At 35.5% G+C, this 27843-nt stretch overlaps 2 protein-coding genes, 1 long non-coding RNA gene and 2 other non-coding genes across 5 annotated transcripts in view; 3 read left to right on the top strand and 2 right to left on the bottom strand.

The window, feature by feature from the left end:
- The window catches only part of LOC128284028 (uncharacterized), a 48683-nt gene extending 42873 nt beyond the window's left edge, over nucleotides 1-5810 (top strand). The window contains exon 3 of the long non-coding RNA XR_008274325.1: nucleotides 5567-5810. This is a non-coding gene — a long non-coding RNA (uncharacterized LOC128284028). The remainder of the gene's footprint in view (nucleotides 1-5566) is intronic.
- A 3637-nt stretch (nucleotides 5811-9447) lies between these two features.
- On the top strand, nucleotides 9448-9519 carry TRNAE-UUC (transfer RNA glutamic acid (anticodon UUC)). Its single transcript has one exon. It is a non-coding gene; the product is annotated as a tRNA-Glu (tRNA).
- A 1208-nt stretch (nucleotides 9520-10727) lies between these two features.
- Nucleotides 10728-12289, top strand: LOC108471065 (stress response protein nst1). Its single transcript, XM_017772636.2, has 3 exons — nucleotides 10728-11144; nucleotides 11235-11347; nucleotides 11740-12289. The coding sequence occupies exons 1-3, from the start codon at nucleotides 10961-10963 to the stop codon at nucleotides 12055-12057; spliced, it is 615 nt and encodes a 204-aa protein (XP_017628125.1). The 5' UTR covers nucleotides 10728-10960; the 3' UTR covers nucleotides 12058-12289.
- A 1606-nt stretch (nucleotides 12290-13895) lies between these two features.
- Nucleotides 13896-17695, bottom strand: LOC108470696 (protein TRANSPORT INHIBITOR RESPONSE 1). Its single transcript, XM_017772127.2, has 3 exons — nucleotides 16595-17695; nucleotides 15221-15716; nucleotides 13896-14951 (listed from the first exon to the last, which is right to left on the bottom strand). Exons 1-3 carry the CDS (start codon nucleotides 17059-17061, stop codon nucleotides 14157-14159), a joined length of 1758 nt encoding a protein of 585 aa, XP_017627616.1. The 5' UTR covers nucleotides 17062-17695; the 3' UTR covers nucleotides 13896-14156.
- A 4066-nt stretch (nucleotides 17696-21761) lies between these two features.
- LOC128284676 (small nucleolar RNA R71) lies at nucleotides 21762-21868 on the bottom strand. Its single transcript, XR_008275098.1, has one exon. It is a non-coding gene; the product is annotated as a small nucleolar RNA R71 (small nucleolar RNA).
- Nucleotides 21869-27843: the final 5975 nt, after the last annotated feature.

Raw genomic sequence — 27843 nt, forward strand, 5'->3', positions numbered from 1 at the left:
GATCTATTTCGAACGACTTCGCTAACTGAGCGAAATCTTTAGGGCGTGTCGGTATAGCCCGAATGTGGCGGAATATTGGTTGGAGGCCACGAGCGGATTATGGACAACTTGGACTGCTCTGAAGAGATTGTGAGTGGGGTATCTGTACTAAGTCCTTTGGGTCACTCGGTTAGGGTAGACAAACTGTATAGGGATGTACCCTTAGAAACTCAAGGTAGGATTTTCCTTGGAGATCTGATGGAGTTACCGTTCGGAGAATTTGATCTCATTTTGGGAATGGACTGGCTTGTTAAGCATAAGGCGACCCTGGATTGTACTGCTAAACGAATGGTGTTAAGGACCACAAAGGATGAGGAGGTTATGGTGATAGGTGAGCGAAGGGATTATTTGTCTAATGTGGTGTCGGCATTAAGAGCCGAGAAGTGGATTCGGAAAGGTTGTGAGGCCTATTTGGCATTTGTAAGTCAGTCGGAAGAGGAGGGACTGACAGTGGATAAGGTTAGGACCGTAAAGGAGTTCCAAGATGTTTTCCTGGAGGAGCTTCCAAGATTGCCTCCGAACCGAGAAGTTGAGTTTGGAATAGATTTGTTGCCTGCAACGGCGCCTGTGTCCATCGCACCGTATAGGATGGCACCGAAGGAGTTAGTGGAGTTAAAGGCTCAAATTCAAGAGTTATTGGATAAGGGCTTCATTAGGCCAAGCGTGTCTCCATGGGGAGCACCGGTGCTATTTGTGAAGAAAAAGGACAGGACAATGCGCATGTGCATCGATTACCGCCAGTTGAACAAACTGACGATAAAGAATAAGTATCCACTGCCAAGGATTGATGATCTATTCGACCAGCTTAGAGGAGCTTCTGTATTTTCCAAGATCGACCTTCGATCTGGATATCATCAGTTAAGGGAGAAGGAACTCTTTGTGAAGTTCACAGAAGTCGAACTTTGGTTGAGAGAGGTAACCTTCTTAGGACATGCGGTCTCTGCTGAGGGGATTAAGGTGGACCCTTGGAAAATTGAAACGATTTTGGAGTGGAAGCCGCCTAGGTCAGTGTCGAAAATACGGAGTTTCCTAGGATTGGTAGGATACTACAGAAGGTTTGTGGAAGGTTTTTCTGTGATGGCAGCACCTCTGACAAAACTCATAAGGAAATGAGTACCGTTTGTATGGACTGAGAAACAGTAGGAAGCTTTTGAGAAGTTGAAGAAAGTTCTGACTGAAGCACCTGTGTTGATTCAACCGGAGTCTAGGAAGGATTTTAGTGTGTACAGTGACGCATCACACGTGGGTTTGGGCTGCGTGTTAATGCAAGAGGGTAAGGTGGTTGCATATACATCACGACGCCTTAAGCCTCATGAGGGAACTATCGACTCATGATTTAGAGTTGGCGGCGATGATATTTGCACTTAAGATTTGGAGACATTACTTGTACGGAGAAAGGTGTATTATATACACTGACCATAAGAGTCTTAAGTATTTGTTGACTCAGAAGGAGCTGAACCTTAGGCAAAGGAGATGGATTGAGTTACTTAAGAATTATGACTGTTCGATCGAGTATCACCCAGGCAAGGCTAATGTGGTAGCCGATGCTCTAAGTCTTAGAGCTGTATCTGATCTAAGAGTAATGTTTGCTCGTCTGAGTCTGTATGATGATGGAAGTCTGTTGGCTGAGTTGCAAGTGAGGCCAACCTAGGTGGATCAGATTAAGGAAAAGCAGTTGAACGATGAGTCTTTGGTCGCTCGTTTCCAACAAGTTAAGGAAGGGGAAACTTCTGAGTTTGGGTTAAATGGCGAAGGAGTTCTGTGTTTCCGAGGAAGAATTTGTGTTCCGAAGGACTTTGATTTGAGGCAGACAATATTGAAGGAAGCTCATGGAGGACTTTGTGCCATGCATCCTGGAGGGAACAAGTTGTATCACGACTTGCGAGAATTGTACTGGTGGCCTGGACTTAAACGAGAAGTGTGAGTTTGTAGGAAATGTCGACATGCCGCAAGTGAAAGCTGAGCATCAATTACCTTTTGGACTGTTGCAGCCAGAGAAGATACCACTTTGGAAGTGGGAGAGGGGAACCATGGACTTTGTGAGTGGGCTGCCCTTGACACCATCGAAGAAAGACTCAGTGTGGGTGATTGTGGATAGGTTGACCAAATCGGCCCATTTTATACCTGTATGTACTCACTTTTCGCTTCAAAAGTTAGCCAAGCTGTATGTGGCGGAGATTATACGACTTCATGGAGTCCTAGTTTCGATTGTCTCTGACCAGGATCCTAGATTCACATCTCGGTTTTGGCAAAAGTTGCATGAGGCGTTGGGGACGCGATTGAACTTTAGTACAGCTTTCCATCCCCAAACTGATGGTCAGTCAGAGAGGGCTATTCAGATTCTGAAGGACATGTTGAGGGGATGCGTGATTGACTTTCGAGGTAGTTGGGAGGATTACTTGCCGTTGGTAGAATTTGCGTACAATAACAGTTACCAGGCGAGTATTCGAATGGCACCGTATGAAGCACTATATGGATGAAGGTGTCGTACACCTAATTGTTGGACTAAACTAGGAGAGCGACAAATTCTTGGACCAGAGTTGGTAGTTGATACGGAGGATAAGGTCAGAATAATTAGGGACCGGTTAAAAGAAGCATCTGATAGGCAAAAGTCTTATGTAGATTTGAAGCGTAAGGAGATTGAGTACTCAGTAGGTGATATTGTCTTCTTAAAGGTTTCTCCTTGGAAGAAGATATCAAGGTTCGGTAAGAAGGGCAAGTTGAGTCCGCGGTTCATTGGGCCTTATCGGGTTTTGAAGCGAGTAGGCCCGTGGCTTATCGATTAGAATTGCCTCGAGTTAGACAGATTCACGATGTTTTCACGTCTCCATGTTAAGGCGTTATCGTCTTGACCTCGCTCATGTCCCGCCGATTCGCGAAATTGAAGTTCGATCGATTTGACCTTTGAAGAGGAGCCTGTGCAAATATTGGCTCGAGATGTTAAGGTTCTCAGAAGGAAATCTGTCCCATTAGTGAAAGTACTTTGGCGTAATCATGGAAGGGAAGAAGCTACTTAGGAATCAGAAAAGACTATGCGTCAACAATACCCTCAACTAGTTGGATCGGGAAAATTTCGAGGACGAAATTTCTTTAAGGAGGGTAGAGTTGTAACGCCCCAATTTTCGGGAATTCTGTGAATGTTGGCATAGGTTTAATTATGTTAGTGGGCTTCTAGAAGGCTCAAGCTTAAGATAGAACCCGGCAATTTTAGTTAATTTTTGTTCCATAAGAAAAAGGGGGTGAAATTATGAAATAGAACCTATATGAAAACGTTTGAAAATGCTATAGGCTAAATTGAAGTGGCCAAATAAATAGGAGTGCAAAATAGGAGGATTTGCATGACAAACCTCCCATTTTACATGAAGTGGCCAGCCATCATGTTGTTGTAGACAAAATGTGCACTTGATATCCATAATTTATGGTACAAATTGATACAAATTGATACAAATTGATAATGGGTTAGGTAAATGTTCCATGATAATGGGTTAGGTAAATGTTCCATGATGGGAATTTCATGTCTTTTGTATTAAAGAATTAAATGGATGAAATATGAAATTTTATTAAAAGAAAAAGGGGTGAAAAGAACAAAGTTTTGTCCATCTTTGTTCATCATAGCCTAAAGTTAGAGAAGAGAAAGGAGAGGAGAAAGCTCTTGAATGTTCGGTCACTTGGGGAAGAAAATTGAAGGTAAGTTCATGGTAGTTTGCTTCTATCTTGATGTTCGTGAGTTCTTCTTGATTCTACCTTAACTCTTGAAGCATATTTTGGTTTTAGTTGTGTTGTGAGTATTTATTTATGAATTAAAATGAAGGAAATGGTTGTTGTTTCATGTTCTTTTGATGAAAAATGGAAGATAGGTGAAGTTGAGCCAAACAAATGAGCATGCACGTGCCTTAGATGCTAAGGGGAAAAATCGGCTAACATGTTGTGCTTTAAAATGATGAAATGGAGATTATACTTAAGTAAAATCATAGATATGTGATGATTGATTGGTGATATACATGTTTAAATAACAAGCATGCAAGTTAGGTGTGAAAGAGTGATTTGGTAATAAATCTGCTTGGGACAGCAGCAGTAACGTGACTTTGGAAAATCACCATAAATTGTGGGAGATGAGTTAAAAGCTGAATAAATTATGTAATTAAAGCTTAATGAGTCTAGTTTCAAATGGAATAAACGAGAACATATTTTAAATTCTTTACAATGAGAAATTTGATTCGTAATGAAGAGTGGTCAGATTAGTCAAACAGTGAAACATGGGAAACTTTAAGAAAAATATGGTATTGATTGGCCATACCAAAAATTCTAAAAATTTTATGGATAGAAGATATATGAGTCTATTTTCAGGAAAAATTAACGGCACTTGATTTGGAGTTTCGTAGCTCCAGTTATTATTAATTTAGTGACTATTGCTCAGAAAGACAGCTTGCAGTGAAATTATGATTATGTGGTAAACATTGACAAAAATTTGTTCATGAGTTGCTTATTGTTTTCTTATAAGCTTACTATGATCTGTAGGTGTGGTTGGCCGAATATTGTAAGGGGTTAATACGTAGTTCGTATTTGAATAGTTAGATTAATGTGTTAGTAATCCAATTGTAGGCAGTTCGTGTGTAGATCTCAAACAAGATATCGTCACAAACAGGTGTGTAACTAACACCCTCTTTCTTAGTCTGGATCAGCAAAAGTCGAAAACCCGAAATGCCAAAAACTGGTATTTTGTAGATTTGCGAGTGTGCCAATGCTCGTGAAGTAAATCGATTAATGTTTTTGGTAAGCTGCAAAATTTGGACTGCAAAGTGCATAATTTACGTGCCCTCGATATTTTTGGGCTTAATGGGCCAAAATTGGAATAATAGCCAATAGGGCCCAATTGAGTAAGAACCCTCGATGCGTGATTACATTAGTACGTGAAAAGTAGGAATATGCATTAAAACCCTAAAATAAATAAATTACTGAAATACCTTTAAAAGTGGAAAATTTATAGTTTTACCCCTAGTAGTTAAATTACCAAATACCCCAGGTTAAATTGACCTAAATGCATGTTTGATGTTGTTATTTCTTGCATGCCATGTTGTTATTATCGATGCATGGGATTGGGATATTGACGGAGGAAGTCTTGAAAGTGGCTTGTCCACGTCTTGGAGGCTTTGCCTCAATTCTTTGATAAGCTGAGCGCAAGGTGCAACTATGGAGTGTTAAATTTGGGTGGGTTGAGCTATTCCCACATGGAGTGTAGGGCTGGTAATGGTGGAGTGTAGTGGTTGGTGGGTTGAGTAGTCTCCCCAAATGGGCTTGCATATGTTATTGATGTTGCATGTATTTGAAATGGGCCTATGGGCCATACTGTTATCTGAATAAGGGGCTAAGGCCCAGTTTATTGTAATCTGAAAAGGGCTCTGGTCTAGTACCACTGTTACCTGAATAGGCTTAGGCCCAATAGGCTTGAGCTAACTTGGGCTTTGAATGGGTTTTCCTTACACACTGAGTTTCCCCAAACTCACCCATTTTATTTTCATCCACGCAGGTAATCCCCAACCATAGTGGGCTTGGAGCTGTGAGGGAATTCGAAGTGGCCACCCGTTCTGAAAGTTTGATTTTCTTCTGGTAAACTGGACATCCTTTTATTTACGTTTGAAGTTTTGGGTTTTTAAATGTAATAAGGCCGCTTAATTATTTTTGATGGTTTTAATATGTATTACTAAGATAGGTATTACTTATTTTAACTGTTGAAATTGGATAGCTTTAGGGCGCATTTTCAAAAACAACAATTGATTTCAAAATAACACGACAACAAGCAAAGCTTCCGCAATGAAAGTATTTTCCAAAATTAATCACTTTTCCTAAAAATGACTTAATCAAATCGGTTTTCTAGAAATATACATGACGTTAAGGTGTGGTAATGGCGGTATGCATGTCTAGGATTGGATCCGAAGGAAGCTTGGTACTTAAGCAGTCCGATGGACTCACCATCTCTTTTCCGGTTTCCTACCTGGTGCACAGCTTCCATTCACTTTAACCTATAATGAAATTATCTTTTAAAACACTAAGTAAGTTTTTCTGGATCAACAATATAAAATGTTTTGAACGCTTCGATGTGGCATGTCGGATCTGGTCATAACGTCTGGGCCGGGTTTGGGGTGTTACAATCGGAATCAACTCGGAAGAGGATATCCCTCAAGATCGAAGATCTCCATTTAATTTCTTTCAAAGTTTTATTGAGTTTCTTTATGTCTTGTGGTTATCTTAACTTTGAGATGTTTCTATTCAGGATTATGAACTAAATTCCCTAGATACCTAGGAAGGATGAAACCTATGATGAATCTTATTATTTGATTTCTAATTTACATGATAAATAATTGATTCTTGTTCTCAATTATGTATGCTTATTTCTTATTTTAATATTTTCAGGATATTAATTCATCTTTAATTTGCTTATTTCAGTAGAGCAAAAGTCCCTATTTAAAAGGAGTTCTAGCATAATTGAGTGGAATTGCATGCAATCCTAGAAATAAAACGACGTAAATCTACAGATTAGAGTCAAATCTAATAAGGGAATCCATAGATCGAGTTAATGCGACGATAGGGTTTTTAATTAGAATGAAATTTCAATTAATCAACATAGAGTCAGTTGTTCTTACTCTCGAAAGAGATATTAACATAATTTAGGGATTTCTACGGATCAAGTCATAAGTAATAAATTGTTTAATTCAAATTCATAGTAATAGGTGAAATCTAGGTGGATTCTTTCCTGAGTATTGTTTATATCATTGTTATCTTTGATTATTTTCCTATTTCATTCTCTATTGCGTTATTAGATAAATTACTTCAGTAATTTTAGATTAAAACACATCACCCCAGTTTGTCGGCTAGATAATAAGAAGACAGTAATTACTAATACTTTTAGTCCTCGTGGATGCGATATTCCCTACTCACCATAGTTATACTATTATTCGATAGGTGCACTTGCCTTTGCCGTATTTATTGTTAGTTTAGTGAACATCGGATCCTCTTCAAATTTTAAAATTTAATTATATATATTAGTTTACATGTAATTGATGTTTTTAATATTAGAGTTTCGTGTATAATAAAGTGATTATCAATGATCTAGCTTTGTCGTAACATCACTTGCTCAGGTCCAGCATCCGGGTTAGGTAAGGGATGTTACACACACACCCTTGGTTGCGACCCTAACCCAGTATTTTGCTTACTGGGGATCTGCGATGGGTCGCGGCCTTCGCCTTCACAGATCCTCCTATCTTGCCACTTGTATTTTATTTTAATAAGAATTTAGGTCGCACAACTCTAACAATATGTGAATGTGAAAGTTCATTAGTGACTATCGTGTTAAAGTAAAAACTATAAGTTATAAGTTAATTTAAATGAGTTTATGTTTTGAAAATGAATTAAAAGTTCAAGTATATCGATGAAAGAAATTGTGTGAATAAATATTATTAAAATTAATATATATATATATATATATATATATATATATAAAAGGTAAGATTGAATTCAATCGAGTACTTACTAAACTATTCACATAACTTAACACGTTTGTTTAACATGTAGGTGAAACAAAGTAGATTGAAAGTATATGGATAACTTTTTTCATGAAAATTGCTACTTCAACTTGAATCACATAATTAATCTAAGCTACAAAACCAAGTTTTTTTTTTTGGGTATATATATAAATTTTGGACTTTAGAGATGACATATACTTAGGTTTGGTAGTGTAATATGAACTATAAATGTATAACAGAAATGTTATAGTGTAGTATATGAATATAATTTCAAAAGATGATTATGTGCTTAAATGTAACTTCTTTTTGTTATTGGATTGACAATAATTTTAAATTTAATTAGTATTCTTAATATATTATTGAAAAAGAAACTTATATTAATATTTTACTCAACTGTCGCCGACTTCTCTCCCTTACCGGCGACCTAATCGGCCATCTCATCAACTCTATCACCGGCGGTCTGACTCCAGTCAATTAAGTTCTGCTTGTTGTCTTTATTTTTGCTGTTTTGCGTCAGTATAGAGGCTGTTGATCTCTGGAAACTCCATTACCATCGACCTTGTTTTATTCTTCATCTTCTTATATTATTCAGTTTTGGGTTCAATTTTCTAGTTTCTTTATTGTAGATCTGTATTATTATGGTTGAGAACAGAGATCTTGATCTCTATGAGCCATGGTTAAAAAAACAAATTACATAGTAGTTGATCTCTATTAGCAGTCTCCTACTAATGAAATGAAGCCCCCAATCTTCTCCACTTGTTTGCCTACATTTGCTTCTCCTCGGGGATTTATCATTTTGTCTTGAATTTGGGTTTAAAAAAAAAAAATACAGACATCGTCGTGATCTCTCTTTATGCATTTTGCCTACATTAACAGGGTTCTTGATCTCTATTAGTAGTCTCCTACTAATTAAAACAACATTGAAGAATCTAAACCGCAGATAATACAACTCATTAAATGGTTTCGTTACAAGCAAATTCGTTCTAATTCTAATTAGTAACTTATATGTAATATATTTAACATTTTTTATTATTAAGGTTATATAATATATTAATTATTATAAAATAAATTTAGATTGATAAATATATTTATGTCGAATTTGTTTTAGGGTAAATTACATAAACAGTCGTCTAACTTTGGATTAGATTCATAAACCTCATGGTTTTGTTCCACAAAAGATGCCATAACCAAAGTTTCTGCATATGTATTGTAGTAGATCCTCAAAGATTCTCAATGTGGTTTTCTATTCCTTGTTTCCTTATGCAAAAATACCGTGTTACCTTTTGCAGAAAACTGGCAAAAACTTATCCAAAAAATTAAGTCAAAAGCCATGAGGCCCGGTGTGGCATTAAAGCCCGAAACACCAATTGAGAGGTTTATCGTCGTCTCCTTCTTCTTCTCCTCCTTCTCCTCCTCCTCCTCTTCTTCTTCTTTTTTTCTCTAATCCTAAAATGGTGCTGGTAAGGTTGTTAAATTAGAGTAACTGGCCAGCTGGACGGTTTTTTCATACCAACGACACCATCAACTGCTATGTTACTTTGCCGTGACGTCTATGACGAAAAACGGAAAAAAGAACTGTTTTACAACTTTTCAAAAGTTGAGTGACTGAAATGAAACTTAGGTGACTGTTTTGTCAGCTACCCCAAAATTTTGAGTGACTATTGGTGTAATTTACCCTTTGTTTTATTAAGAATAACTTTAAAAATTATTTTTGAAAATTTTTTCAAACAATAACAAAATAAAATTATGCAGAATTACTTAAACTTTCAAAAATATTAATTTTTAAAAATTAATCAATTTTATTAACTTTTAATCAATTTTTAAAAATATTAATTTCAGATATTAGTTTTTATTCTTATTTTAAAAACAAACACGGTATAAAATCAAATCCATTGTCGTCCAGTGGTTAGGATATCTGGCTTTCACCCAGGAGACCCGGGTTCAATTCTCGGCAATGGAAAAAAACTTTTACAACTTTTTAATCTCTCCTCTTCTTTGGCTGTAAATTTACTTGCTACTGGCAATTTTGCTAAAATAAATATATTCTTTATTATAAAAGAAATCACGATTTAGCTATTCAACTATATTTGTTTTCCACCTTAGTTTTCTATTTTGATATTTAAACTTTGCACCGTTACTCATTTTGGTACTTAACAGCCAATGACATTAAAATAAAGTTGGCCAATCAAGATGTGCCTTGTTACCGATGACATTGTAGGTTTGATGTGGCACATTAATTGGTGATGTGGCATGTTGATCGGCATTGGCTGTGTTGACTAATTGTTGATTGATGTCAACCAACATTAACCTACTGTTGGCCTACGTTGATCGATTGTTGCTCAGTCAAAAATTATTTAAAAATTATAAAATTATTTTAAAAAACTTGTAAAAATTATGAAAATAGTAAAAATTATTTACATAATTTAAATTTTATTTAAAATTTTTAAAAATGTTTTTCAATAAAATGCTTGGAAAATTTTGGTAACTACCTTTTACAATTATTTTTAAAATTATTATAATTTTTAAACAATTTTGGTTAATATTTTTAAATTTTTTAAATTATTATAGTTTTACAATTTTAAATAATTTTTATAATTCTTTTTAAGATTATTATGATTTTTAAAATTTTTAACAATTCTTTTGCAACTTTTAATATATTTAAATATTTTTATTTTTTAAAAATAAATTTTAAAGTTTTCTAAATATTTTTTACTAATTTTTATATTTGTAAAGAATTTTTACAACTTTTAAATTTTCTAAAATTATATATTTTATATATTCTAAAATAAAAATTTTGGAAGTTGTAAAATATTTTTTACTAATTTTTATAATTTCCATATTTTTTTTACTTTTAAATATTTTTATCAATTAACAACTTATCAATGTTAATCAACGTCATACAACACGAATCAATAAGTGATTAGCGTTCAATCAATTTGATTTATGTACCACATCATTTATCAATCTACCTTGTCATTGATGATGTGATGCACTCTAATTGGCCAACCTTTTTTTTAACTCCATTAACTGTTAGGTATTAAAATGGGACAAAAAAATATTAAAATATCAAAGTAAAAAATAGATATAATTTAAGAGTTAAATCGTGAATAAAGCCGTAAAAATAATAGCATTGGATGGAGTTAAGATTAAGAAGAAGAATATAGGCCCAAGTGAAGAAAAAAAAGGAGAATAGAGTTAACAATATGGGCTGCGACCTAAGACATGTGGGGCACCATTCGGCTCTGGGGACTCTTGTTTTGTGCCCTCGACGTTTCACTTTGTAAAAATTAAAAATGGGAAAAAGTAAATAGGAATTAGGGTTTTCATTCCAATATCAAAAACATAGAACAAATTAAAATTTTCTGCAATTCTTGGTGTTGGACTCTTTTCTTTTTTCGGCAATGAAGAATCGGAATCCCAAAGGAAATGGAAACGGCGAAGGAAGCACAATGGATGGCCCAAAGCCGATGACTATGAAGAAGAAAAAGAACATGAATCGATTGGGAGGAAGTGGAACTGGTCTTTCGCTTCAAGCATTTGTCAATGCCAAATCCACTAGCAATCACTACAATCCCGCCTTAATTAGTATGAATTTTGTAGTTTTTCTTTTAATTTTTTATTATTGGGTTTTATACTTTTATCTCCTTGTTTATTCGCAACTTTTGCTTCTCCCAGAGAAAAAAAAGGAGTTCTATAAAAATGCTAAGTATGTTAACAAGTATAAGAAGTCATTAAAGCAACAAAATCAGGGGAAAAACAGTCTTCCTTCAGCCCAGAGGACCATAGAGGTTTGTCTTTATTTAATTCTAAATTATGATTAACTTAAGTTTCTTTTTCCTCCTTTTCTGTTTATATTATACGAGGCATTTAGTAGCTCTAACTTGGTTTGAGGCCTAATATGTTGAGAGTTTGAAATCTGTTTTGTGGAGTTAATTAGATGAGTTCTAATTTGGAGCTTTATTCGATGGCATATTGATTTGTGATTGTGGATCTAGCCTATACATGATCGAGTTCCAAAATCTAAAACTGCACCTTGAATGATTAGTTCAAAAGTTACTTCATATTCTATGAAATGCTCTGTTGGAAACATGTAACCCGAATCCAGATCGATATCCTTGCATGCTACTACACATAGTCTTCATAGAAAAGGACCGAGTTTGATATGCGAGGATTGTTACAGGATGAGAATGAAGACATAAACGGTAGTCGGGCAAACAACATGAACAAGAAGAAGAAGAAGAATGGTTCACAGAGTTTGAGACAAGTGTACGAGAAGCAGTGGGAAGAGAAAGAAAAGGCAAGGATGGAGAGAGAGGCGGCTATGCAAGCAAAGAAGGAACAGAGAGAGAAAGCTGAAGCTCAGAGGAAGGTAGAAAGGAAAGAGATGTTCAAAAAGACACGACATGGTCAGCCTGTAATGAAATACAGAATCCAGCATCTTTTGCAGTCCATACAGGGTTCATCTACTGCTTCCAGTCAATACAAATTAGTGATCTAGAATTTGTTATTTCTTGTTTTGTTCTTCACTAGTGCTTATGGTAGCTGATGGTAGAGAACATGTGCAACAGTACAATTGCCCAAAGCAGGGGATTTACTCCATGCTGCTGTATACCATATTTCACAGCCAATCCGAGTATTTACCTGTTCACTGCGAATGTTGATTTAGTATTTTACCTGTATCAACTTTTATCTGTAATATTTCAGGGTAATTCTCTCTTAATATGTTACAATTGTTTGTTTTTTCTCAATTTTTTTTCTTTGGTTCATAAATAAAAAATTGTTTTTTATTATTTATTATTTTGTAAGACTAGTCCAAAGATTGAATTGGAAATAGGTATCAGCTAAAACTTAAATACAAACCGTAGACTTATTTTTGAATTAAGGTGATTTAGCTGAACAAATTTATTGTTACTGGATGTACGAAACTAAGCAAAAATAAATGAGAGTAAATAAATAATGAAATGGACAGCTTTGGGTGTGCAAAAAGGCAACTAAAATGATAAATTCACGTACGTAGAGCATAACAGAGAGGAGCAGAGGCATTATCATTGTCACTGATTATTGATGGTAGTAGTAATGATTTTTGCAGCTGAGGGGCCACTTTCAACAATCATATGATTCTCTAATTACACCAACTTTGGCCGTTTCTGTTTCAATAATGCTACTCCTATTTATTAAATAGAGAGACAGTAGTAAGGGTCATCTACCTCTTTTCTTTTTTGCCTTTTTATTCAATTAAAATATTTGAGTAAGAATACTGGGGGATCACTTTTTACGGAACTCAACCCTCACCTGGTGGAGACAGTGTAGCGTCAAGAATTAAAGAATTTTTGACCCTGTGGTGTGATATCATGATGAGGATGTTAAACAGTAATATATATAAATGTAAATAAATGAGAGAGATGAAATCGGCTACCCCAATAATCATACACAACACAACATAGAATATTAATGATGATTTTGATGATCCATCATGAATACATGCACCCACTATTCCACTCATCGGGCGTCATCCCTTGCTGAGCCATTTCCGTTTGTCGCTTCTAATGTCTTTTAACTTCAAACTACATTTATTATGATTAGCTACGGTTGTTTCGATTTCGTTTTAGCATTATTGTGTTACACGTACACAAAAATACAGTTATAAATGTTTGATTTTCTAAAGATTAAAAAAAAAAAATTCTTCTAGAAAATGAGCATAATAACATAATACACCTGATAAAGAATTAATTTTGATGATCCACGTTTGAATTAAAAGCCGAAGGGGGGTGGAGTGGTGATCAGAGAGCAGATGAGAAATGTAGAAAAGAAACAAAAATTGTGGACGCTAATCAATGTCACCGAATCTATCACGTGTCACAACAATCGAGGAGCCTCGTACACTTGGTAGCAACGATAATAATAGGTGAAAGCTACCTTACCTCGACTGTGAGCCTGGGAGGGAGACCACCATGCTATTGCTACCCTTTTATCTTTTTATTCTACTTTCAAAATAAATAATGAGCGAGTAGCGTTGGATTGCTCCATTATGATCAGATTTAGGATGAGGTTAGATTTATATATCGTTTTTTACAATGATTGCTCCGTACAACATGTTTAAAAAGTCTTAAATGCAAAAAACCTGTTTTCTGATCAAAACATGGGAACTGTTGTGATACCGCAAAAGCAGTCGTCTTTAAGCAGGGCTTTCCTTTTCTTTTTAATTATTAAATATCCTCCTCAATGCATGCTTTGACAACCTGATCGTAAGTAAGAGCAACCAAAGTGCAAATACTAGGTACCAACCACGAGAGTCAACTAAGCTCGCATCCATAAGGCGAACAATTGACACAATAATTAAAAAGGGAAATACAAATATGCATAAACATCCAAATGTCTTAAAACTAGTATACATGGTAGTAACAACTGGAAAACAAATAAATACACTTTATTCACCATTACGTTTGAAATTGATAGCTCAGCCAAGAGTATAAGGAACGGCAGTCGAGCTCAAGCCAGAACAATGAGTAGGAGCATGTACCTGATACATTCATTCTTGAGATCAAATAAGCTCTTTCACACACTGCCTAGTTCACAGGTGATGTCTCAAGCAAAGCTTCAATGCAGAATCCTCACTGCTTCATCCATTGTCCACACAAAAGGAGGCATGTCAAACCTCGGCCCAGCGACAGACCTATATATGTAGAGCTTATCAACTGGGCAGCTTTCAGGTCTTGAATCTGGAGGTTCTGTCTCGTCTATAACTTCAACATTCAACTTGGGCATCTTCTGACCTAGCAGCTTACATGCTCCGAAACTCACGGCACAAGAAGACATCCAAAGGGATCGCATTGTCTCCAGCTTTGCAGCATTGGCCAAAAGAGCCTTGTCTCCGAAAGGGCAGTCCCTAATCTCTAGTTTACGGAGGCTTTCACAGCCAGAAAGCACATGATGGAGTCCTAAATCACTATCTCCTGCAAAAGCCACGGACAGCATCTCTAGCTTTTTCCCATATGTCCCAATATATTCAAACACATGATCTGTGAGGAGACCAGACAAGGAAAGCCGGCTGAGATCCTTGCAGTGCTCAACAATGGCTCCAAAACCAACATCGAGTGGCTCAAGGGTCAGGTAATCAGGTGTTTTAGGCTCAATTATACATAGACGAAAACGGGTCAAGTTCGGACGATTCTGGGCAATGGTGACTAACGCTGCATTAGACATCCGTCGGCAGAAATACAGAACTGACCGTAGCTTAGGACAACCCAAAGAAACAGCAACAAGGCCCTGTTCCGTCAAGGATACATTTGGCTCTGCACCAAATGGGTCAGATGGGAACACACGTAACTCCTGTAGGTCCTTACAACTAGAAGCAAGTTCTTCAAGGCCACTATCTTCAACATAATCAAGTACCTGGAATAAAAAACTTCAGCAATCAGAAATTCAGACCATAAGTACAGAGAAACAAGATTCAATTCAGTTATCAGAATGTTATGTGAACAGCTTATTTTTAAATGCAATCTTCAAACCAGTTAATGTTCACAACATGTTGAGGATTGGAATTCTATCTCAGCAGTGCTTAATCCTTTCACTATAGTTAGCTAGCAAGTCAAACGGAAAGGAGAAAAACTAACAAGAAATTAATAAATAATTAAACCAATGGTACCTAATAATAAGCTTACCAAAAGACGCTGCAACCTTGGACAGTGGCTTACAAGCTTGATGAGATCAGGACTTTGTATGGTAGCATAGCTCAAGTTCAGCGATGTTAATCTAGGGCAGATAGAGTAAAGAGCTGGAAGATAAGCCGGGACCACATCCCAAAACCCTGACAAGCTCTTTAGCTCCTTGCAACTAGAAAAAGCTCCAGCCAAGTTTGAGAAGACATCAGGCTGTAGCTCAGCTGCATAGTAACCGGTGCCAAAATCAACCAACTGTGGAGCACGGCGTAAAATGTTGGCAATCTTATCAAGGGTCACTGCACGGTTGAGCCGAAGAGACCTCAGGTTAGGACATCTACCAACCAGGCGCTCCAAGGCAGAGAAACTTACTTCATCAGATCTTAAGCAAGAAATGTTAAGGGACACTAAGGATGTGCATGTCTCAGGAAAATGAGCAAGCCAATGCCCACTCAAATCATCCACTTCACTTTCCCTCAAGTCCAGCTCTCTCAGATTCCTGCATTAGTAAATAGACTGGTTCATAAAAACAGCATACAAGACACAGAAGAAAGTGAAAAAAAAAATACCTAAATGTGAACATAGGAAATCAAGAAGCTCACTACTGTCATTATCATTGAAAACGACTAGACTACCACACTATATTTACTTTCCTTTTTACAACTGAACTTGCAAGAATCCCAAGATGGAATTTACAGCAAACAAACAAAAAAAAAAAAAAAACCCAGGAAAAAGGATAGAAAAAATAACGACCCACCTTGGAAAATTATTCGCCTCAAACATAAATCAACAAAAGTTGACAAAGAAAACATCATTAATAACAATAAATCAACGGAAAAGGAATCTAGTTAAAGTGCAAAAAGAAGTCCACAGTCCGCAGGAATTAAACATCCAAAATCCGGAAAGAACCCCAAAACGAATCTGCTAGATGAAAACCAACAAGGTATCCTAGAATGAAAGAGAACAAAGTAATTCTCACTGGTTTTTCCACCTTAGATGTTCTTTTAAAAAAAAAAAAAGTAGCGCAGCTCAGATCTGAGTAAAGTAAAAGCCTAAAAATAGAAGGAAGACAACTAAAACAAGAAACCAAGCTTCGAATCTACGAGTGATGGATTCAAAAGCTGTTCTCCCCAATCAAGTTACAATCCTACGTAACATTTAACCCAAACAAATATTCATCTTTTTAGGAACATCCCAAAATAGAACTAAAACTACTCCATTGTGAAAAATCTAGTTAAAAGAAAAGCAAATAGCAGCAAAGCTACTTCAACACCAGCAAAGACAAAATTTTTTAACTTTTTTTCCTCACTACAAAACCAAGCAAAAGGAGAAATAAGAACACATAAAAGAGAAATGAAACTAGTTCATAAAACTAACTTGCAACTAGCAGCAATAGCAGCAAGTCCATCAGTTGAAAACCCTTCACAAGAAAAAAGCACCAGCACTTTGAAATTCTTAAACGACTTAGCGATAAGCTCTAAGCTTTCATCCGTAACTACCATCCGCTTAAGTCGAATCTCCTCGAGCCAAGGATAGGCGCCAGCCATTTCCGCGATCCACGGAAGAACGTAACCGCCCCAACCGTCTGGCACCAGATTGAAGTCAGCAAAGTGTGGTTTCCCTTTCAGCTTAATGGATCTAACTTCTGGGAATCGCCTGATAACCATCCTAGGGCTAACAGCGTAACAGTTCCCGATAAACACCTTCCTCCGACACCAACGTTCGATTTCGTACCACGATTTACACACCAGCGACACCGCGTTTCGGTCTTTATCTGATTGTATGAACGAGAAGACGTGCTCCAGCACTTCATCTGGGAACGAATATGCCATTTTCTTCTGCATTAATTAAAAAATGCATGCAGGAACAAAGATGAAACCTTTTGATTGGAAAGACTTTAAACTTGTTTGTCTTAATGCTTTTAAGTTTCGACGATATTTTAACTCTGTCAAGCTCTAGAGTTGGCTTTTAGATCTGAAACACCATTAACGAAGCATACAAGGAGCTATAGATGGAGAAAGTGAAGTGAAAAGACAGATACATGATAGGATAAGGAGTTTTCTTTATTTTGTGTGTGTGTGTGTGTGTGTGTGTGTGTTGAGAAGAAGGGTTAGATTTTAACCATGATTAAAGAAGTCGAGCTAGGAGGGGTTCCAATCTTCTTTACGTGGGGATACTGATGGACGTATAGGATGATTACACGTGTCAAAGGAGAGTTGGGAAGGGACGATCTTATCCGTCGGCGACGAAACTTAGCCGCAGAAAAACGGGTACGGAGAGAGACGAGTGAGGAACTATTGGGGAGTGGGGGATAGATATAGTGTGATGATGTGCAGGGAATCTCATGATTCGTATAGCAGGGCTGGATGATCGGAGGGATCGTTTTTCGCGGGGACCTCTAGAAATGGGTACGAAATTAAAAAAATAAAAGGGAGGAGGAATGATCTAATGTGAAACTGGTTAACATAGCCGTCATTCAAAAATTCGGGCTCACCTGGGATAGCCGTGATTCATGATTTTAATTATATTTTTAAAATTAATAAAAAGGGAAATATTGTCAAAATTTTAAATTAAAATCCAACTGCATAAGGTTAGTGTATAGGAGGAAATAAAATATTAAAATGATATTATAAACTATATTTCTGCAAACACGGAAATTTAGATGGTAAATTGTTTAATATAATAGAATTCAATAAAAAAGATGAGTTGTGATGCACGTAAAGCTGAAGGTTGAGGGTGATTAAATGAGATTCAAGTAATAATTGATTATTAAGCCCACGCATGGTTCTCCGGGAATCTCTCCTCCTCATCATCAACTCCAATGGTTTGGACTTGGCGGTATGCTTGTTACTAGTATCCCACACCTATGAATTTTCCAATAAAATCCATACATTTCAATTACAATTATATTTCCTTCTAGTGATGGCTTTTATAATCTAATTTCAACTAACCTTGTTTAAATGCATATAATGAATTGAACGTGAAGCGGTTTGTCCAATGTGGGAGAAAGAGATGTCTATTAAGCTACTCTAGCATTGACGGAGGACCGAAATCAATGCTGCTACACGTGGCACTCGGAAATTACATTAATATAATGAACAAAAATCCTCACCCCAAGCCAATATTTCCTTTTTAATTCTTCTTAATGTTTGAGATGAAAGAAATTCATCCCATTATGCCTTTCAATTTTACTTACCACAATCTGTCATTTTTTTTCAATAGGAGCAAATTAACTCTTCCCTTCATTTAGGGTTGAAAGAATTTGGATATTCATCTTCAAAACCAAGGATGGAAAGTCACAAGACCTAGGGACCAAATCTCAAGACCTTGGAACAATTCCTTTCATATATGAGTTTTCAGCCTCAACTTTCTACACACATCTCAACCCCCAAGTCAAACACTGAAAAAAAGTCATAATAGAAATTCAAAAAAAAAATGGTAAACTTAAATGGAAATCACCAATTGGTTTTTTTAATAACTAACCCAAAAAATAAATTTTTTTAATGAAAATGACCCTAGTACTAGATTATTTAGAAAATTGAATTTCTACTGTATCAAAGTGTGCCTCCAATCATTACTTTATAATTTCAGAAATAATAGGATAAAAAAATTATTTTTCAGTGCTGGCAGAACCCATATAAATTTTTCATATTTTCTCGTGTATTTTCAGAGTCAATCGAAAAAAATAAAATATATTCTTTATTATTTCTAGTGCCACCTCCCTTAATGGAGGCACCAAATTGGATTAAAAAAATTTCTAGTGCCGCCTTCTTCCATGGAGTGACCAATATCTGTAAAAAAAAAAAATCTCTAATGACTAATTAAGAGATGGTGGCACAAATATTATTTTTGGAATTTTTTTGGTGCTGCCACTTTACATGGTGTTTCCAAAACAGTTTAAATTTTTTTCCATGGTCCCTACTATAGAATGATGACAACAACCTTCACCCCCAATGGCAAAGAAGGCCACCTCAACAGTACACCCCACGACATACCCTGGGCACAACTCCAGGCTCGAATGTATTTTGAATATGGAAATGTTATTGATGAAATATTGTATGTAATTTGTGTTAATGCTTAAATAGAATGGAATTAATTTCCATAAATTATGTATTAATAGATGGTCATCTATAATTAGTAAATTCCATAGATATCATAAATTGAACAAGATTTTAATTTTGCAATAACCCCAAACAAAAGAAAGAATAAAACTCTTAAAAAATGTGCAAGAAGTGTTGTAACACTCCTAACCCGTATCCGTCGACTGATACAGGTTACGGGAATGCTACAGCAAGTTAACAAAATAAATAGGTAAAATCATGATCATTACAATATAATTTCTCAAATTACATAAAGTAATTGAATTACAATTATAACTTACATTTACGAGGCTTAAATCGAGTTTAAGGGGCTATAGAAATTATCTTAAAACCCTTAAGGGCTAATTTGAAAAAAGTAAGGAAATTTTAGGAAAATATAAAAATTTTCAAAAATAGGGGACACACGGCAGTGTGCCCAGGCTGTGTGAGTATTTGAAGTTGGGACACATAGTCGTGTCCTAATGACAAACCATAAAAGTAACATGTTTTTAATCTCATTCTTAATGCATTTTTGGATGATTTATTATATGAATTAGTGAATTTGATGCTCTTAATCTTTTAAATTCATGTTTCTATACTTAAGTGAGCATAAGGGAGTGAAAGAAGCAAAAAACGAGCCAAAATCAGGCAAAAAGAGCTGTTTCCAAGATCCACATGGCCTGGGCATTTCCACACGGGCTGGCCACATTCCCATGTGTCAGTCCGTGTCGATTTCGCACCCTGCTTACCTATTATGCAAAAAAACCCAATTTTTAGGGTTTCTGAGCATTCTAAAGTCTATAAATACACACTAGAAGAGGACTTAAGGGGGCATACAGAGTATAAAGTAGAAATTACTTGAAGAACGCCAACGGATTCAACTCGGAAGCAGGATCTCCTTCAAGACTAAAGATCTCACTTCAATTTCTCTCGAAGTTTTTGAATTTCTTTATGTTTTATTGTTTTCCTATTTTTGAGAAGTTTTTCCCCAAAATTATGAATTAAATTCCCTAGATACCTAGGGAAGATGAAACCTATGATGGATCTTATTATTTAATTTTCTGAATTACTTGATAAATACTTATTCTTGTTCTTAATTATGTGTTATTAATTCTTGCCTTAATATTTTCAGGATATTAATTCAAGTTTGATGTGCTTATACAGTGGAGAAAAAGTCCCTATTTAAGAGTAGATCTAGCATAATTAAGCGGAGTTGATTGCAATCCTAGAAACATGTGACATAAATCTGTCGGATTAGAGTCAAATCTAATAAGGGAATCCATAAATCGAGTTAATGCGACAATAGGGGTTTTAATTAGAAAAAGATTTCAATTAATCAACCTAGAGTCAGTTGTTCTTAGTCTCAAAAGAGATATTAACATAATTTAAGGATTTCTACGAATCAAGACAAGTGAATAAATCATTTAATTCAGAGTCAGAATAATAAGTGAAGTCTAGGTGGATTCTTTCTTGGGTATTGTCTTTATCATTGGTTTATTCGATTATTTCCTTCACTCTCTGTCAAGTTCATTAGTTAATTAGTTTAGTTAATTTTAGATTAAAACAAATCCCTTTTATTGTAGGCTAAATAATAGAAAGATAGTTATTACTAGTACTTTTAGTCCTCGTGGATACGATATTCTGGACTCATCGTAGCTATACTACCACTCGATAGGTGCGCTTGCCTTTATCGTGATCGTAGTCTAGGTTAGTGAATCATAAAACGGTCATCAAGTTTTGGCACTGTTGCCGGGGACTGAAATATTAGGAACACTTAGTTTTTATTACTTTAACCATTTTTTTATTTTTTTTTTGTATTTTATTTTTGTTTTTACTTTAATTTACTAAATTTTCTTTTATTTGCTTCTAGCAGGTTCCTTTAGTTTATAACTAGAAGAAACCCGTCAGGACCTCTAGTATTCGACACTGAGATCGAGAGTACAGCTCGCAGAAATTGTAGAGAAGCGAGGCAAAGTCAACAAAGTACAATAGAAGAGCAAGAGGATATTATTATTAATACTGAGGAGATGACAGAAAATCATAATAATCAGTTACCTCCTATAGTTGTTGTAAATCCTGTAAATCCGAATCTTGCTCCTCGTATTATGTATGATTATGCCAAGTCCAATTTAACTAGGGCTAAATCGAGTATTGTTAGACCTGCTGTTGCTGCAAATAATTTTGAACTGAACCCTAATACTATTCAAATGATTCAATAGTTTGTTCAGTTTGATGGTTTCCAGGACGAAGACCCAAATACTCATTTGGCTAATTTCCTAGAATTCTGCGACACATTCAAGATAAATGACATTTTTGATGATGTCATTCACCTACGGTTATTCCCCTTCTTGTTGAGAAATAAGGCTAAGCAGTGGTTGAACTCCCTATCACGAGGTTCTATCACTACTTGGGATCAAATGACCGAGAAGTTTTTGCTGAAGTACTTTCCACCTGCTAAGACAGCCATATTGAGGAATGATATCTCTTTCTTTGTACAAATGGATTTAGAGACTTTATATGATGCATGAGAGAGGTATAAGGATTTATTGAAAAGGTGCCCTCACTATGGGTTACCTTTATGGCTACAGGTTCAAACTTTTTACAACAATTTGAACCCCTCAACTAGGCAATTGATCGATGCATCCGTCGCTGGGACTTTGAATAACAAAACACCTAAAGAGGCTTACGAGTTTATAGAAGAGATGTCACTGAATAATTATCAGTAGCAAGTCATAAGGACAACGCTGATGAAAGCAGCCGGTGTTTTTAACATTGATGCGGTCACCAAGTTGTCAAATCAGGTAAACTTTTGAATAAAAAGATTGATGGTTTATATGGTTCTATGTAGGTACATCCGGTGATGCAATATGGCACAAATAGAGGAGGGAACCATCCAAAAAATTGATCCTACAACCTAAGCACAGAAGACGAACAAGTCAACTATATAGGTAATAATTCTAGACCTTAGAATAATCCGTATAGTAACACTTATAATGCAAGTTGGAGGAACCATCCCAATTTCTCTTAGGGTAGTCCAGGCTTTCATCCACTTTACCAACAGGAGAAGAAACCGAACCTTGAAGAGACGTTGACAAAGTTTATTTCAGTGTTAGAAACTCATTTCTAAAACACCGAAACGACACTCAAAAATCAACAAGCGTCGATTCAAGGGCTTGAGAATCAAACCGGTCAATTGGTAAAGATGATTTCAGAACGATCACAAGGTAGCTTGCCAAGCAACACCTGAACTAACCCAAGGGAGCAGCTTCATGCGATCACTGTTCGATATGAAAAAGGGTTAACTGAATCTGAATCTGAATCGAAGCAAGAAACTATGGTAAGCAATGGTAAGGTTGAGGTAAGCCAAAGTAAGCAAAATTCGTTCGGTAAGGAATATAAACCTCATATGCCATATCCAAATGCGGCAAGAAAAGACCACATAAATGAACAATTTGGTAAATTCCTTAAACTGTTGAAAAAATTACATATTAACTTACCGTTTATTGAACCTCTTTCGCAGATGCCAAATTCCGTTAAATTTTTAAAGGAGCTTTTAGCAAATAAGTAGAAGTTAAATGATTCGCCGCGCGTGGAGCTAAATGCAATGTGCTCAGCCATTTTGCAGAATAAACTACCCAACAAATTGAAAGATCTAGGGAGTTTTAGTATTCCTTGTTTAATTGGTAGTTTAAGTGTTAATAATGTTTTGGTTGATTTAGGGGCTAGTATTAATGTCATGCCCTACAAAATGTTTAAGCAACTAGGTCTTGGGAAACCAAACAAACTAGGATGAGCATTCAATTGGCAGATAGAAAAATTAGATTTCTTAGGGGTATTGTTGAAGACATACTCGTCAAAATTGATAAATTTATTTTCCCAGTTGATTTTGTTGTTCTAGACATGGATGAGGACAGTGACGTAACATTGATTTTAGGACGGCCCTTTTTAGTAACTGCTAGAACTATCATAAATGTTGGTACAAGTGAGTTAATACTTCGTGTAGGTGATGATACGATTAAACTCTAAGCTTGTGATTCTGTTAGGATATCTAGTGATCAAGATGATATTACGAGTTTTGTTAATGTTAATAACCTTGTGGCTCAATATTCTTTGCAGGAAACACCTCAGAAAAACGTGACAGAGCTGTAGTCCAGTTTACATAACAAAAACAGAACAAATCATGATGAAAGAAGATTACAAATCGATGAACTAAATGAATGGCGGACACACGTTAAGGAGAAACCTAGAGTACACGATGAACCAAAGAGATTCCATGACGAGCCTAAGGATGGGACGAACCAATTTAAGATTGACGATCAGGTATTGTTAGATAAAACGGACCCTTGAATCGCCACTTTAGAGCTTAATGCAAACGAAGCAACTCTTTTTACGGTACTGAATATTTTCTCATACAGTACAGTCGAGGTAAATCATTCTAAATTTGTCACTTTTAAAGTAAATATTACTCGGCTAAAACCTTATGTTGATAATAGAATTGACAGTGAGAAAGAGGAGTTTCGACTCTGTTGATAAACCGTAATTTATACATATTTTTAACCCATATTTAACGCATTTTATGGATGATTTCCCATTAGAATTGGTGAATTCGATGCTCCTAATGCTTTAATTTCATGTTTTATACTTAGGAGAGCATAGGAGAGCGAAAGGAACGAGAAACGGGCCAAAAACGGAGAAAATAGGCCAAAGTACGAAATCAACATGGCCTGGACCTCCTCACACAGGTAGACCATACGGCTGTGTCAATTTGGCAGATTCGAGCACGGCCTGAAGTAATCTCACACGGGCGTGTCCCTGCCGAGCCCAAGTTGAGTCCAATTCGGAAAAGGCTAATTTTGAGGGCTCTTAGGCATTCCACAGCCTATAAATACACCCTAGAGGAGGAAGAAAATGAGACACAGAATAGGGAGTAAGAAATTACTCTAAGGAAGCCGATTGATCCATCTCAGAAGCCGGATTCATAATCAAGACTGAAGATCTCTCCTCAATTTCCCCTTTAGGAGTTTTGGGTTTTCTTTATGTTTTATATTCTTTATTATTCTAAGATGTTTTCTTATTTAGTTATGAACTAAAACCCCTAAATACCTAAGGGGAATGAAACCTAAGACGAATCTTGTTATTATTTTACGAATTGTATGATAAATATTTAACTTGTTCTTAATTATGTGTTCTTAATTCTTGTTTTGATATCCCGGATCTTGATTCAAGATAAGCTCTTATTCAGAAGAGGAATAGACCCTGTCTAAGAGTATATTTGTCATAATTAAGCGGAGTTGTTTGCACGCCTAGACATAGGGTGACAAGATTTTTCCGGATTAGGGTGAAACCTATTAAGGGGATCCATAGATCGAGTTAATGCAACCCTAGGGTGTTAATTAGAGAAAGGTCTCAATTATTCAATCTAGGGATTAGACGTTATTAGTCCTGAATAGGGATAATAACATGACTTAGAGATCTCTACGGAACAAGTTAAATGAATAAATCGTCCGATTTGGAGCCAGAATAACAAGTACAGTCTAGGTGGATTTTTCCTTAGGTATTGTCTGAATTCAATCGATTTTCCCAAAAGCAATTCCCCAATTCTATTCTCTGTGAATTCTTAGTTTAGATAATTAGTTAGTTAAAACAAAAACCTCTTTATTCTTAGGCTAGATAATAAAAAGACAGTCATTACTAGTACTTTTAGTTCCTTTGGGTTCGACAATCCGGTCTTGCTAAAACTATACTACTGTTCGATAGGTACACTTGCCTACATCGCAATAATAGTTAATTTCAAGAACGATTAATTATAAATATTTAAAACCTATCACGAAATCACGTGATCATCCGTGAACCACCGTAACCGTGCGAATACGAGGTAAGTTGAAATTAGACTTTAAATAAGCACTTCTCAATAGACAAACTGAGTGTTAACACTACTAATTTTCTTAACATTATTTCATGATTTTTTTTAAAAATTAATTAATTTTTAAAATCTAAAAAAAAGAGTGTGTTTTTAACCTACATGGCCTGGCCACACGGGCATGTAGGATCTCACATGGGCATGGCAGAAGCGAAGGAAAACACACACAGCCTGGCGACATGACCATGTGACCCACACGGCCTGGCCACACAGGCGTGTCCTAGGCCGTGTGAAACCTGGAGCTAATTTTTTTTCAAAGTCAGAGAGTTATGTGGTTTAGCCACACGGGTGTGTGGAGCACACGGCCTGGCCACACGGGCGTGTGGGATCTTAATGATCATGGGAGAAGTGAAGGAATACACACACGGTCTAGACACATGAGAATGTCTATAGCTACGTGAAAACTAGGTTAATCACCCCAATTTTATTTTATTTTATTTATTTTAATTGTTATCTTATTTATCTTTATTTTACTAATTAATTAATTAAATTATTATTCTTATACTTATATTTTTACATATTTTTAAATTTTAATTTTCTATATATTTTTATTATTTTTATTTTTATTTTTATTTTGCTATTTCTATTTTTTTCTTTTTTTCTTTTGTATTTTTTTACTATTATCATTACAATTACTTTTAAGTTTATTGATATCATTGAGTTTATTGTTTTTTATCTTTCTTTTTAATTTTGTTTTAGTTGTTTTATTATTATTTTTCTCTTCAACTTATTTTCATTATTATCTTTTGAAAGATTTATGGTTGTTTCTAATCGAGTTATAACCCTTAATCTTCTTTATTATTTGTGTTTATTTTCTTGTTAGTTTGCTCGGAATCATGAGTTGCATTTAGATTTGATTGCAATTCCGTTTTTCACTATTCTGAAGATTTCATCCAATATTCAGGGCAGTTTCAGTTTTCTCCCTCTCTTATGATATTGTGTTTATACTGTGATTATATGTTTATACATTGAGGACAATGTACATCTTAAGTGTGGGAAGGTTATCTATAGAATTATTAGAAAATCTCTGAATTATGTCTTGTGTTTAAGTAATTTTCTCACATTACTATTAGAATGAATTTTTATTGATTTATGATTATCATTGATGTGTTTTAGATTATATTCATAGGTAATTGTGCATTGATTGTTTAAACTTTAAGACACTAGAGAATCAAGCATGATAAGTCTATTTTCAGAATTAAAAATTTTAGGTTGTTTCCCTAAATTGAAGTATTACCTTAAAGTTTGAGATTTGAAAGATTAACATCAAAAACCATAATTTTTGTGAGATTTTGAGCCTTTAGAGCATACACTTTTCTTGCATACTCTATTATTGGTTATGAGTGTGTCAATACTGATTGGTCATTCTAGAACTTGCTTCAATTATACATGTCGAGACCACACCTTTGATTTGATATACTGAGATGATAAAGGCACCTAGGTTTTAATCCACTTATCCCATAAGCCTACCTTCATAATTAACCATTAGTGAACCCCCATTTAAGCCTAACAAACTGTTTCTTGATTTACCCTTTAATATTAACCCATTTCTTTTTTTTTGATTCATTGGGAATTGTTTCCTGTTTTATTGACTCCCTTTTTGTCGAGATTTGATTTGGTTAGTTGTTTAACTATGCTCTTTTGTTTCAGTTGTTAAATTTTCTCTTATTATTATCCATTATTCTAAAAAAAAGTGAAAAAAAAATACATTTATGTTGATTATTACTAGTTCTATGTTTTTGACCTTAAGTAGTTAAATTCATATTCTGAGAAGAAGCGCGTGTTATTCTGTAATAATTTCGATTGATGTAATTATTCAATATTAGTTTATTTTTCTAGTTAGGTAATTTATCAATTCGATCTCGATTCTAACCTTCTTTTTCAGCTTTTATCCACACCTTTAACCCAGGTCCCGTTACAACCCTTTAAAGACCTACTGATTTGTGTATCATATCATTTTATAGTGGTGGAGATTTGATTTTCATGCAAGCCTATGGTAATGACTTTTCATAATTGACTTTTGAGTGCTTAATTTTTGAACCTTAAACACTTTGAGTGATTTGAGTGAATCTTTAGTGAGGATGTAAAATTTTGCCAATTTTTGAGTTAAAGGTAATTACTTAGATAAGGGGAGATACCTATGTTTTCGTGTCTTAAAAAAATGTGTGACTTGGATTGTTTGAATCTTTAGGGCTTTTTTAGTTGAATTATCAAGGTGTGATTATCTGTGAATTATGACAAAACATTATTGATGAGAATTACAAGTTGAGAAAGATTAATTTTAATTGTGAGTTGAGGATTTTGCTTGAGGACTAGCAAATGCTTAAGTGTGGGGATATTTGATAAGCCATAAAAGTGACATGTTTTTAATCCTATTCTTGATGCATTTTTGGATGATTGATTATATGGATTAGTAAATTTGATACTCCTAATCTTTTAAATTCATGTTTCTATACTTAGGTGAGTATAGGGGAGCGAAAGGAGCGAGAAAATGAGCCAAAATCGGGCAACAAGAGCTGTTTCTAGGATCCACACGGCCTGGGCATTTCCGCACGAGCTGGCCACACACCTATGTACCAGTCCATGTCGATTTCGTACCCTGCTTCCCTGTTACGCAAAAAAAACCC

The sequence above is a fragment of the Gossypium arboreum genome, chromosome 11, assembly GCF_025698485.1.
Source record: "Gossypium arboreum isolate Shixiya-1 chromosome 11, ASM2569848v2, whole genome shotgun sequence".
Lineage (NCBI taxonomy): Eukaryota > Viridiplantae > Streptophyta > Magnoliopsida > Malvales > Malvaceae > Gossypium > Gossypium arboreum.